At 38.8% G+C, this 13,852-nt stretch overlaps 1 protein-coding gene across 8 annotated transcripts in view; it reads right to left on the bottom strand.

Moving 5' to 3' along the window:
- The window catches only part of Epg5 (ectopic P-granules 5 autophagy tethering factor), a 100,765-nt gene that overhangs the window by 7,624 nt on the left and 79,289 nt on the right, over positions 1-13,852 (bottom strand). The window contains exons 33-43 of one of the 8 annotated variants that reach the window (XM_074069886.1): positions 13,623-13,824; positions 12,849-12,921; positions 11,249-11,355; positions 10,233-10,408; positions 8,106-8,291; positions 7,373-7,582; positions 6,485-6,629; positions 3,920-4,162; positions 3,295-3,339; positions 2,273-2,489; positions 1,392-1,607 (exon numbers count right to left, since the gene is read on the bottom strand). In XM_074069886.1, coding sequence (XP_073925987.1) covers positions 1,392-1,607; positions 2,273-2,489; positions 3,295-3,339; positions 3,920-4,162; positions 6,485-6,629; positions 7,373-7,582; positions 8,106-8,291; positions 10,233-10,408; positions 11,249-11,355; positions 12,849-12,921; positions 13,623-13,824 — 1,820 coding nt within the window. Of the gene's footprint in view, positions 1-1,391; positions 1,608-2,272; positions 3,340-3,919; positions 4,163-6,484; positions 6,630-7,372; positions 7,583-8,105; positions 8,292-10,232; positions 10,409-11,248; positions 11,356-12,848; positions 12,922-13,622; positions 13,825-13,852 lie in introns of those variants that run through there. The other 7 variants (XM_074069887.1, XM_074069888.1, XM_074069889.1 and 4 more) reach the window with 7 other exon arrangements.

Raw genomic sequence — 13,852 nt, 5'->3', positions numbered from 1 at the left:
CTCCTAAGTATATCCAAAAGAACCAAAAACAGATGTGCTAACAAAAATTGTACATGAATGTTCACAGCAGTGTTACTCACAAGAGAAAAAAAGGCTGAACCACAATCCAAATGTCCACTAGCTCGGGAACAGATAAACAAAATATAGACCCACCCAACAGACTTTATGCTAAGTGGAAGAAACCACTGTTTTTATGAAACATTCAAAGTTGACTTAATTTATAGAGTCACATAAAGTCTCTGATTGCCAGAGACTAGGGAGAGAAGATAATGGAGGTAACTGTTCAAATATGACCCCTTTTGGGGTGATGACAATGTTCTGGAACTAAATAGTGATGAACACAACAGTATTGTGAATATGCTAAAAGTCACTGAATCATACATATTTAAATGTACCATGGTAAAATGTAAATTATGGTATTTTTAAATTTTGGTTTATTATACATTAATAATGAGAAGATTTCATTGTGATAATTCAATACACGTGTACAGTGTACCTTGAACAAGTTCACTCAGTGCCTCCATTATACTCCCACTCCCCTCTCCTCTACCCCTCAGTGTTACACTGTCTTCGTATGTATACATGTAATGTACTTCCACCCTCTTTACTCTCAGTATCATTTCCTTCCCCTCCTCCCTCTCACTGACTAACCCCATACCAGACAGTCCCGCATATACATTTACATACTATTATTATTATTACTACTATCATCATTGTTTTAGGTCCAGGTTCCACAAATAAGTGAGAACATACAATACTGGGCCTTTTAAGCTTGGCTGATCTAGCTCAGTATGATGATCTCCAGTTCTATCCATTTTCCTCCCAATAATGTAATTTCATTTTTTATGACTGAATAATAGTCCATGGTATGTATATATGTGTACATATATATAAACAATATTTTATTTATCCATTTATTGATTGATAAATAAAAATCCCACAGTTTTGCTATTGTGAAGAGAGCAGCAATAAACACAGGTATGCAGGTATCTCTCTTGTATATTGATTCAATTTTTTAAAAAAGAAGAAAAACCCTCAATTCAAGCACAAAATATGCAAGGCAGATTTAAGTGAGATAAAAGTAATGAAGTCCTGCCAAACTACAGCACAAACACAGAAAGGTTAACAATATCTGGAGTGAGTGGTTACAAATATAAGATATACTAGTGAAAAGAACTGTTTGAACTTAATAATGAAGTTGTCTTAAAACAAGAAAAGATAAATATGCTTTCTAGAATATAAAGATGTAATCAGGCTCTGATTTTTTTTCCCTTCAGTTTTCTAGAAGACCTACTGCCTATGTCAAAAGCCCTATTCCAGTGTCGCATCTGTTACAGGTTCAGCTGCTTGAGGCCTACTGAGAAGAGTAAGTAGCATAGGTACTGCCTTACCTGTTGGACAAGGGTGACTTCCGGCCCAAACCAATTGCCCCCAGAATCCCGGAGCTGAGCCTTTCCTCGGCCACAAGGTTCTGCCTGCTCTGAAGCATGAGCAGAATCCGAATAACAGACTCTGTCAGGACTGAGTCATTCTGCTCTGTCTGAATCAGGGAGAGCTGCAGGACTTGGTGCCACCACAAAAACAGCTTTGCCTCTTCCTGTGCGGAACTGAGGAGGCACCAGAGGAAATGAAATTATTTCTTTCGCTCCCATTTCATTGAAAATCACACTTGAATTTTAAGTAAAGGAGACACTTAGTACTTTAAAAGACAAGGCTAATAGGTGCTAATAAATATTAATATTAAAAGTAACAAGATTGCAATAGCTCCTTATACATGACACTTATACATGACAGACACATGCCCAAGCTTTATGTTCTTCCACTTACTCCTCACAACCCTAGGAGAGAGGGATTAGCCTCACTACTTCACTCCTAAGAGAGCTGAATGAAGTCCTTCATACGCTCTGGATTTTTTTTGTTTTGAGACAGGGTCTCTCTATGTTGCCTAGGCTGGCCTGGCACTTACTATGTAGCCAGTGCTGGCCTGAAACTTGTGATCCTCCTGCCTCTCACATATCGGAATTACAGGCAATATACTGCCATGCCAGCAAGCTAGCTGCTTCCAAATGCTTGTTTCAGGAAACAAAAGTTTTGCTCAGAAAATCAGCCCATCAAAGTAAGAATCTTTCCAAAACAAGTGTCACCGGCCTCATATCCTTGTTCGATCCATATGTGCCACTTGGTTCTGTCTACTTAAATATATACTAATCTAACCCTAAATTCCAAGTAAACCAAATACAAGTTTGACAAAGCAACCAGAGGGCCAACATACCTGGGGTACACCTGTTCTAACCACTTGCTCAGGGTGAGCAGCACTTTCATTTCATTCCTTAGGGTCTGTTCACTATTTAAACACTGAAGCAGGTAGACATAAAGAGTCAAATAACTGCCAAGAGCTAGGCACTCCTGCAGAAATTCTTCTATGGTGAGCTCAGGAACTTGAAGGGACACCAGAATGGGGCCCCATCCTAAATTTTGATTGCGGGTGCCTAAGCAAAAAACACCAAGAGAAGACATTGAGATATGAGAGTCCATACAACTCTTAATGAATGTTTTCACATTAGTTTTATGCTAAGATAACATTTCTCACATTGGCCCTACAGACCACAAAAGTGAAAGGTCACCTGGACTTAGACCAGAAAGCACACGTGCTGGATGTGACTCAACAAGATCAAGAAATGAGAATGCAGAACTATGTACTTTCTCATTATATTATGACCACTAACTCTTTATACAGCTTTAACTTTTTTTTTTTTTTTTTTTTGGTGGGACTGGGGCTTGAACTCAGGACTTCAAGCTTGCTAGGCAGGCAATCTTACCACTTGAGCCACTCTACCAGCCCTAGAGTTTTAACTTTAATTCCATTTTTTTGGTGGTACTGGGGTTTTGAACTCAGGGCCTCACACTTGCTAGGCAGGTACTCTACCACTTAAGACATTCCACCACCGCTTTTTTGTGTTGGATATCTTCAAGATACGGTCTCACAAACTATTTGTCTGGGCTGCCCTTGACCATGGTCCTCCTGCTCTCTGCCTCCCAAGAAGCTAGGCTTGTGGGCGTTAGCTATTAGCATCCAGATTTAATACCATTTTTAAGTATATATGGACACATATTTTTCCAAGAAAAACTGTTGTCACTCAATCCACAAAAAGTATTTTTACTCACCAAAGCTCAACTCGTATCTCAATGGAAACCTTTTGATTTTTAGCAACACGAATTTAGAACAAGAGTGTTACCCTAATGGCTCTCAACTCTTTGGGGGATCAGCATGGGTGCACAGAGATATGCACTTACTCACTGCAATGTCTGTTGTCTCCCCATCTGCAGTATGATGTGTACCTGAATATCAGAGTAGAGAAGGGACATTCTGAGTAGTAAAAAAAAAAAAAAACACACCAGGTTGTCTCCAGAGTCTGACAGTTTAGAGGTAGGAATAAGAAAGATAAAAAGAAGGGTGGGAAACCAAGGTGTATAATTCTCTTACAATAGTTTAAAAAGTATGACAAGAACTAATTTTTTTGAAGACTCCTTTCACCAAATGTGATCCAAAGAGAGGAAATTAGCATAGAGGATCATTATTATATAGATTCTGGCTTATAGCATTTGTTGTGAGGACTATGACTTTGCCTATTTTAGCAGAGTTGCTCTGATGTTCTAAAACCAACATAAAATAATAAAGTAAATAGTTATACCAACAGACATGGGCCAGATGCTCTCATGCTAACTACAAATATTTATGGGGGGAAATAATGTGTGTATGTATTTCCCTATACTATCCACATTTATAGAGAAAAAAAAATCACAATGTTTAAATCTCTCATTGGGAAGAGACTGGAAAGACATCCATCCTTTGATGACAGAGCTGTACTCTTTCCTGGGAAAGACAATGTAACGAAAGCAGAAGATGACATCATCTTACTTTCCTTGAAGTAGGCAGTGATGCAGGCTTCTGTAGTCTCTGCCATGTGGCGAACTGAAGCCAGGCTCTGGCAGGCTGCTGTTAAAAGAGGCAGTACCACCAGCCCATGTACTTTTTGGCCAATCCAAGTCCGAATGCTACCTCGGAGGAACTCTGCTGTTGGAAGAGCTGCATTGTTCATCATCGTCAGGACTTCCATAAAGAGGCTGCTGAGGGCCATGTGGCGGGTCTGGCTGTCCATGTCTGAGGGTGAAACACAGACTACATTCAGGCTGTTGCCATGGGGACAAGAAGGAAAGCGTGAGTGACAGCCGTTCTCTAGGCAGATTTCACGGTTCTAATGGCTGGTCACAAGGAACCAAAAGAAAGGCTCTGGATGATGTTTGGCTTTTATGGACAGGATGTGGCATGTAAGTACGTTGTAAGAGCAAAAGTAAGAACTACTAAGAGATCCCTGGGTATGGCAGTGTGACAGAGCAATACTTTAATAAAAAGACATACATCGAGCAGGTGTGAAAGAGCATCTTATTTATCAGAACATGTCTAATTAGTCTTTATTTTCCAACCTTTGCTCAGTCATTTGGTAAACTAATCTGCACTAGTACCCACTCTCTCCCCAACCACTGCCAATATTCTACGGTGATTAACTTAAAAATAAATATAAAGGTAAAGAAAACCTTTTTTTTTTTTTTTAACTCAGGGCCTCACATTTGTTAGGCAGGCATTCTTACCACTTGAGCCGCTTGGCAGTTTTCAAGATAGGGTCTTGCTAACTATTTCCCCCAGCTGGCTTTGAACCATAATCCTCCTGATCTCTGCCTCCTGAGTAGCTAGGATTATAGGCATGAGCCACTGTGCCTGACCAGGAAAAACCTTTTTAAAGGTTCCTCACTGCAGCTCTTTGTTTTTTAAATGAGAAAAGTGGTTTGAAGCCCTCAGTTCAAACCTCAGTATCACAAAAAAAATTATGCCTAAGAAAAGTGAGCAGACTAGCTTTCATATAAATCGGTCTTTTAAAAAAAAAAAACTGGAGGTGAAAAGAGAGTAGAATAAGGAACAAGAGCAAATTCATTTTATAAGAGAACTGTCCACGAGGAAGCGGTCACTGAGGTACACTCCTTCACATTCAGACAAATAAAAGTGTTACTAACAATGAACAGGCCTTTCTTTTGCCAACTATTTCTAGTTGTCATTGAGTTGGGCACTTTTTTTCTTTTAATGGAATAGAACTGAAGCTTTCTCACTACAAGGACTCTGAACATCTACAGGAATGGTAAGAAGTTGGAAGATCTTACTCATCATATCCATCAAAACAAACTTATTGCTTATACAGTGTTAAACAGACCCTCACTTAATGTTACTGTAAGACCTATTCACTATCAAGCAAAGACTTAAAAAACATTCTTGGTAATAAAGGTCTTAATCTCAATTTCAAATGAACAGCAATTATAATTTACCTTTTAATTATGACTCACAGTGTAAATTACTTCAATGAGCTCAGTAGATCCCAGCCTTGCTACTTCCTGATCACCATCGACAGGGCCAATGAATTTTTTTCTGAAAACCAGACCTGATCCTATTATTCTTCTGATAAAAGTCTTTCCAGAACATCCTTTCTCAGGTCAACTATTAATCAACCTCATGGCCCAATCACACCTGACCAACTCCAGCAATTCCTCCAGCACTGCTGCTGAATTTCCCCCCTCTTTTTTTCCTTCCTTTTGTGAACCACCTAATAGTATGAATTCTTGCTTCAAAGCATGTAAGGATCAGCTGAACTTACTAATTTTCTAAATAGGTCTCTCCCTGCTACATCTACATTTGGCCCAACACCAAAGCCCATCAGATAGCTGTCTCTGCTCTCCTCCCACAGAAGCATGTTTATCTCTAGCTCATCTGTGTAGTAAAGATGTCACCCTGTGTCTTACACATGGGATCTCCTTAGGCTCCCATCTCAGCAGTCCCTGGAGCTTATCACCTTCCCCCTAGTATGGTAAGAAGGTTTAGGTGAGACCCAGCCTCAGTAATCCATCCATCTTTATGGGTTCCCTTTTATTTTGTTTCTGGCCTCAGATTTCCTTACCTTTTTGTCATTCCACTAATTAATTTAACTTGGTTTCTTAAAAAAAAATTTACCCAGCATTCTTGGCTGTTTTCAGCAGGAGAGACAGCCAGGATATCTAGTCAACTAAAACTGGTAGCAGCAAAGTTCTCCATATCAAGTGTCTTGCAATGCTCTCCTACTTAAAAGACAACTTCCTATGAATGTAGGTCACTGAAAGGTCTCTTGTCACCTCCTAATTATTAAATGTAGTTGTCCTGCTTGACTCTCAGTCCAGGTCACCTCACACCAGCAACCGCCAGAGTCAACTTTACCTCAAGTTCTTAACATTACTGCCTCCCTGCAGGGCAGTAGTGCCTGTTCTGGTGTCCAAACAGCTCTCTGACCACTATTTCTCTGAGTCAGGAATGACACAGTCTTATACACCTTCCTCATCTCACAATACATAACACACAAGGAATTCACTGGTTGTATGGATACGTGACTTCCCACTGCTCACTTACCGGGTGGGTTAAAGACAACGATATCATCTAAGAGCTTAGACATTTCCTGTTCTAGGACCGCGAAGGTGATTTTTCCATTTTGTTCCAGAGTGCTGAGGAACTGAACCATCTGATGAGTGAAAGCTTGGCATTTTGGAACTACATCCTGATAGACAAAAAAAAGGATCATCCAAATGAATCCAAGCAAGGAGTGTTAACTGAGCATCTCTGGGAGCATAGCACTGCACTGACACATGAGGAAAGGACAGATAAGGAAGCCACATGAAGTCCTCATCCATATGGCCCAGAGGCCCTGAGTCTAGGAAAGTGCCAACCTGTGATAACACTGGAACTAGAACCCATAGTCTCCCAAACTCCACAGAAAACTCCTTTTTCTTTTTAACTACAATAATAACAACATAAACTAAAGACTAATTACTATCCTGGAACTTTACTAAAAACTTTCATATTCGTTATCTAACTCAATCCTCCTCACAACGATAACTTAAGCCAAGGGATTATCAAGTCAAGAGGGAAAGGTAAGGGGCCTGACCATGGTCAGAACATCATTGAGTAGGTCCTGAGTTTGCCGAACCTCAAGCTCATGTTCATCACCCTCCCTTCCAGTCTGCTGCCAATGTCACACAGTTTATAAAACCACTGGCCCATTGCCAGCCCTCAATTTTTCTGACTGCTAGTCAACATGTGACACCAACAATAAGTAAAAAGCTTACCAAAAGAGAGAAGTTAAATCAAGGATCTAAGAAGTCAATCTGAGAACACAATGTCACTCCCAACCCCATCCCCCACTTTTTCTGCTAAGCAGCCAGCAGACTGTCCTTGGTAGCATATATGCTACTTCTGGGCTCAAAGAATACTACTGCCTCCTAAACTGCCCTCTCTACTTACAAGATGTTTTTGACCATCAGTAGGAATGGAAAGTCCTGCAGACACTTTCAGGAGCTTCACAATCAATTCTGCAGAAGATTCTTTTGCCAGGATGATTGACGGTGGGTAATGACTGCTAAAATAACTTAGCACACTCTGGTACGACACAATGTCCACGAGGTGCCACGAGAGTGAGCTTGTCTGTCCAAGAAGACTAAGTAAAGGTGAATCCTAAAAAGAGAATACAGATTGTTTTAGTTCCAGAGCCCCTGTTTCCCTGGAATGTGTCTCTAAGTAGTCTGTGGATAAACCACTAAGATGATAACCACAGAAGACTTGAGATGCCACATAAGTAACTACTCAAATTAGCACTAGTGAAATCTATAACCAAACCTATATAGCAAAAACACATTAACATTATAATCTAAAAGAATTCAGAACCCAATTTTCAAAGGCATTCTGCTCCAGTGGCAACACTGACTCAGGAAGCACATAAGAAATTAAACTAGGAATTAATGAGAAGTCAAATAAAATTGACTAATGCATTCTAACTCAGGACAGGGGGTTCTCTTTGTCATTTAGAACTAAACAATGGACTATCCAGGAAGAGCAGCACCTAGTTGAAGGCACATTTCATATGCCAAGTATCGTCTACTCACAATTGTAAAGGCGTTGGGGAAACAAGTGAAAAACCACACCTTGTCGGAAGTGAGAAGCTAAGAAGCCATTCTAATCCCAAGCTCCCCAAACTTACTGCTTTGTCTACAAGTTGAACTTCCTTGGCCAGCAAAATCATCATGAAAAGGAGGCAGACAATCATGCTCTGAGTTTCAGGGTGGGGACTGGGGTTCCAGACATCAGACAGCACACTAACCCAATTGACTTCACAGAGTACAGACCCCAAAAACAAGAAACAGCTCTTGGGGCTTCCTCGTTCCACCTAAAACAAAATGAATGAAAATCAATGTTTGTTTTGCACTGTTTGATATATCTTGAAAATGTGTATAAATCAACATTTCATAAATTAATTTTAAAAAATACTTTTCCCAGATTATAAATATCATTCTTAATTCTACCTTCCATAGATTTAGATTTAACATTTAGGTTTTCTTCCATATTCCATATGTATGTGCATTTTTAAAGCTTGCCTGTTTATTTGGATTTCATTATCTATTCTGATAATTCTGAATAGAGGAAGAACCTCCCCTAATTTGGACTCAGGTGGAAGAGGTGTCAGGCCATCAGGTGAGCTGGGTGAGACAGGAAGAAAAGTGAACTCCACTACTAGGTAGTCCCCAAGTTTTAGTGTGCATCAGTACTGCACAGAGGACCATTAAAACAGGTTGCTGGGCCTACCCCCAGAGTTTAATTTCCTAGGCATGGGCTGGGAGCAAGAATGTTCATTTCTCAAAAGTTCCCAGGAGATGTTCATGTGACATCCTGGAACCACACTTGAAGAACTGCAAAACTAGTATATGTAATATTTATACCACTTAGATGAAATGTTATATTATAGAAATGTCTCCACATCATTGCTAGTCTTTATAATTTTTGATGACTATATAATACTTAAATGCTACAAGAGGTTTTGTTCTGTAAGATGTGCCATAAAGTATATAACCAACCTCAAAGGTATGTTTTATAAGCTCATTTTAATATTTCTAATTTGTGTAAAATAAAGCCGGGCTAAGTCACAAATTTTTCCTTTCAAAATGAAGATTCAAAGTTCTACTCTACTTTAAAGATTAAAGTAGATTAAAAGATTCCCACCTTCTGAGCAGGTCAGGGTTGAATAAAACCCCTAGAGACAGAGTAGAAATCATCCCTATCATTCCACTATTTGATTAGTCATAGATAGTGAAGGGTGCTGTCTTAGTTAAAATGCTGTCTCACAGCTCTTCAAACCAACTTTCTCTCAAGTATTCATAATGATGAGTAAACATGTACTCAGTACCTGCTTCAACTACTAAACCTAGCTATTCAATCATTGTTAAACCCGGTATTTCTCTAAACAACTGCCCTCAACTTCCTTGGAGCTCAGCTACGGAGGACTGGCTGCCAAGGGCAGGCACTGGGTGGGGCTTCATTAAAAGCACAGAAGAGCTCTAGCATATTTTACTAATCATCATAAATAACTGTAGATCTGTATCAATGAAAGCACTTAAAGTATCTCAATAATGAATGTAACATTTAGTTAAGAGTAAACACAAGTGAACCAATGACTAATGAAATAAAAGGAAATGATTGTAAAAACCCAAGCCAACAGTGTAAAGGGTTTTTTAAAACAGAAAATAAGAAAAACAACTCCTGGCTTGTATGTAAGTTACACTGCAGGGCTCCTTTGCTGAACTTTGGCTTCCATCATAAAATCCACACCCACGCTCACTGGCACATTTTTCAGATCATTTCATGTCTCTCACGATTAAGATGTATCCATCATCGGTTGTTAGAATGCACTTTATCTCCTACAACCTAATTATTCATTTGCATAACTGCTCAATGAAACTAACGGCTTGAGTGCCAATTCACATTTTACAACAAGTAGTCCTAAAGAAGCTAACCTCGAAAAAGACTGTATATACACATTAACACCAGCCAAGACTGAGCAAGACAAAGTCATTAAGCTAGGTACTTGTACCACATTACTATGAAGTCTAAAGGACAGCCAACGTATGAAGGACAAAATCTTCCTCTGGGTTTTAAAAAATGGTCCTACAGATGCTTTTCAGTCATCTATTAGTGAATATAACGAATGCTTCCCAGAGCTGTTGCTTTGCACAAGTATTGCTGAAGTGACACAGAAAGTGTGTCCAGCACACTTGGGCAGACACTGCCCACGCACAACAACCACAGTGCTGTGACATGGGGGAGAAGAGCTCACTTTGAAGAAGGCCTCCATGAGCATCTGGTCGGGGTATAGGTCTTTCCACTGGAGTTTCCGGTAGGCACTATGAAAAGCATACAGAATGAACTCTGGCATTTTGGGTGCTGTACATGCTTCACAATAATGCATCAAGTGCAACCGAAGGGCTCCTTCATCACCTGGCAACAGCTTGTCTAGAATTTTAAAAGAACATACAGTTGGAGACTCTTTTTTAAAAAGCTACATAGAACACAAATTTGAACTAAAAATTTAAGGCCCTCAATATTTACCCACTGTAAAGGATTTTCATGTGCCGGAGAGAAGGACCATTGGTAGGTTAATATTAGGCTATTATTTTACTTACTCAGGTACCTGGGAGAAGCAGATGATTGGTTGTGTGGGACAGAGACTTTTTAATTCAAATATACTGCTATAGTCTGTTGCCCTCCCCATGTATTCAATCTCATTCATCTAGTACTTTGTTCATTTAGCACCTTGGAAGAATTCAATATTCTCCAAAAGGAAATGTTCAAGAAATTTCTCAAAAAGACATGCAAATGGCCAACAGGTACATGAAAAAATGCTCAGCATCAACTAATCGTTAGAGAAATGCAAACTGAAAGCACAATGAAACACCACTTCACACCTATTAGAATGCCTTTTATTTAAAAGATGGAAGACAAGTGTTGGAGAGGATGCAGAGGAAAGGGATTGCCTGTACATTGTTGATGGGGATGTAATCAGTATGTCATTATGGAAAATGGTAGGGAGCTACCCCTCAAAACTTGGGATAGGCAGTATTTGACAAGAGAATGGCTAGGAATATTCTATAATTGACAAACTCAGAGCAGCTTCACAAAAAAAAAGATAAGAAGCTATAAACTTGAGAGTAAATAATTGTATTACTGACCTTTCTCTAGTCACAGTCTACAAACTAAAATAAAATTAAGTAGGAAAGCAGAGGCAAAAGAATGATTGAATGACTTAGGGTAAAAATGAACACTAACAGGAGATATCATATGACATCTTCCTACCTTTAAAACGCTCATGCAATGAGTCAACACAGTCAGTGAAGAGCTGCACAATGCTAGAGGCCACCACAGCATCACTCTCCAGCCATGGGTAATGTCTTTGTTGACTACTTTTTAAAAAAAGAAACACATGCTCAGAAATTAAATGCCATGATTAAATTACTCTTGTTCCCAGAGTCTAGGACTGGCCCAAGTCCTAGAAAACCCTCCATTATGCAGTCTAACACATACTTACACCCTTTCAAAGGCTATAAATTCCTGGAGGCAAACTGTAGTGTAACATCCACTATATAATTTTACTTCCTCTCCTTCCTACCCTTCATTCCAGTGCAATTAAGATTCAGAAGTTTGCTATCTAAATAACCCTTAAATTATCATCTTTTTACATCCAATTTACACCCTTGAACATCTTGGTTACAGAAAAAAAAAACTTTAAGAAGGCTTCAACAAACAGCTTTCTCTACACAGAGCATGAAAAAAAAAATCCACATAACAAAATGATGACCCAAAATTGACAGACAGGAAATAACCAAAGAAACGCTTTACATGAAAATGTATATTCTGGGTCTAGTCAAGAAAGTTCAATATCAAAATAAATTTCATTAACCCTTCTTGGAAATAAACAAGCAGCCTGTGGTTTAGTCTTTATTTTGTCACTACAGAATCCTGAAGTTTGTCCATTATTCAAGGATGGCCCTCTAGCAAAAGCAAAAATCCAGAATCGTTCATGCTTTCTCTAAGGTGCTTTTGAAGCAACATGGGTTAATGCAAAGCATCTTGAAACAAGAGCCAAAGAACTGATCTCTAGCCCTGGCTTTGGCATGAACCAACCAGAAAGGAGATGCAAGTAAAACATCTGTGACCTCTGAGTCTTGGGATCAAATTAATGCTTCTGAAAACACCTTATAAAAATATGTTGTCATTTACCACTGTGGTAATTTTTATAAAACTTGTGATTGGTTCACCTCATTTCTGTTTGTATACTTTTAGAGAAAAAAACTACACTTCTAAAACTCATGAAAAAATGTTTTCATTTAATCGTGGAGTTCCATGTTTAAAGGATTAATTCCCACCCAATAATGTGATGGCCAACTTAGTTCCAAAAAAAAAAAAAAACTAAGGTAGTAGAAAACACTAAGTGCGGTTTTACATTATCAAAATCTAAGAGAAATCCCAGGAGAACAGCATCCAGTTTTCTAAAACTAAGCACCAAAACACATTCAAGTCCTTTATTATGGAAAATTGGAAATGAGTGTCCTATTTTGTTCCAACTTTAATATCAGGACAACATCTCTGATCTTACCCAGACTAGTAATTCCAGCCATGGTGGCGCACATCTGTAATGCCAGCATTTGGGAGGCAGAGGCAGGAGAACTATGAGTTTAAGGCCAGCCTGGGCCACATAGAAAGACCTTGTCCCAAAAAACAAACCAAATATTCCACAAATAGAAAATGTCTTCAATTTTGTAGAAAATATTTTCTAAATTTAAATTAGCCCTACACTAAAAATTAAATCTGAGAACTCAGTATTACCTTTATCAAATTTTAGAACTTTTAAATAAATAAATTTCAAAGAAACTTGAATATGTGAAAAACTATTTACCTTTCAGTGTCCTCTAAAACCAGGATCCATGGCTTAAAGAGCTGAATGATTACTGAATGTAGGGATCTCAGCGCTGAAACAGCAAAATTTTTGGAGACAAGCTCATCTTTTGTCAATATCATTGGTAACATTTTATAGAAAATTTACTTATTATCTGTAGACTCATAAATGATATACAATGATATTCTTAATGTAACTAAGTATGTTTATGTTTCTATTTGCTGCAATGAATTTCTTTAGTTGAAGAATTTTAATTTATTGGGACTGAGATTTAAACCCAGGGCTTCTTGCTTACAAAGCAGGTCAAATCTCCAGTCTATTTTGCTCTAGTTAATTTGGAGATGGGGACTTGCAAACTATTTGCCCAGGCTGGCCTCAAACCATGATCATCTTGATCTCAGCCTCCCAAGTAGCTAAGATGACAGGCACGAGCCACCAGCACCCTGCTGAATTGATGAATTTTTGTTACACACAATGTTGTGGATAACTTCATAAAATATGTTTTTTCCAAGATAAATGTTTAATAACCAGAACTCTGTCCTTAGTTAGATAAATAACATGCGGAAGGAATTGGAGCTAGAAGTCTCTTTGCACCACATCCTGCCAAGGAGGGGCAGAGACGAGCTACATCAAGCACTCTCCAGCACTGTGTAATAAATGTATTTTCTATTCCTCTCCCTGACACTCAGTATACATCTCCTAAAGTGACTATTCACATTTCATTTAGTGGAAGGGCAAAATGCCTCACTCCACCCTGCACTAGAAACATATTACCTGCTATGCTGCTGGCAGATGGGTCTTGAGCCAAGGAGTTCATTTCTGAGTCAATCAGCCTTTTCACAAGATAGCCTAAGAATGTCTTCACATCAGCCATATAAGGGCTCCATTTTGAGAATAAACCAAAGCTTTTAAAATCCACCTTGGATAACCGAAGCTTATAAAAAAAGTCTGAAAACCATTGTATGGTCTCCACTACCTGGAAGAGATGACCAATTAAAAACTGC

Source organism: Castor canadensis, chromosome 4 (assembly GCF_047511655.1).
Source record: "Castor canadensis chromosome 4, mCasCan1.hap1v2, whole genome shotgun sequence".
NCBI classification, from domain to species: domain Eukaryota; kingdom Metazoa; phylum Chordata; class Mammalia; order Rodentia; family Castoridae; genus Castor; species Castor canadensis.
Note: the sequence above shows the minus strand (reverse complement) of the source record. Positions and strands in the feature narration are given on the sequence as shown.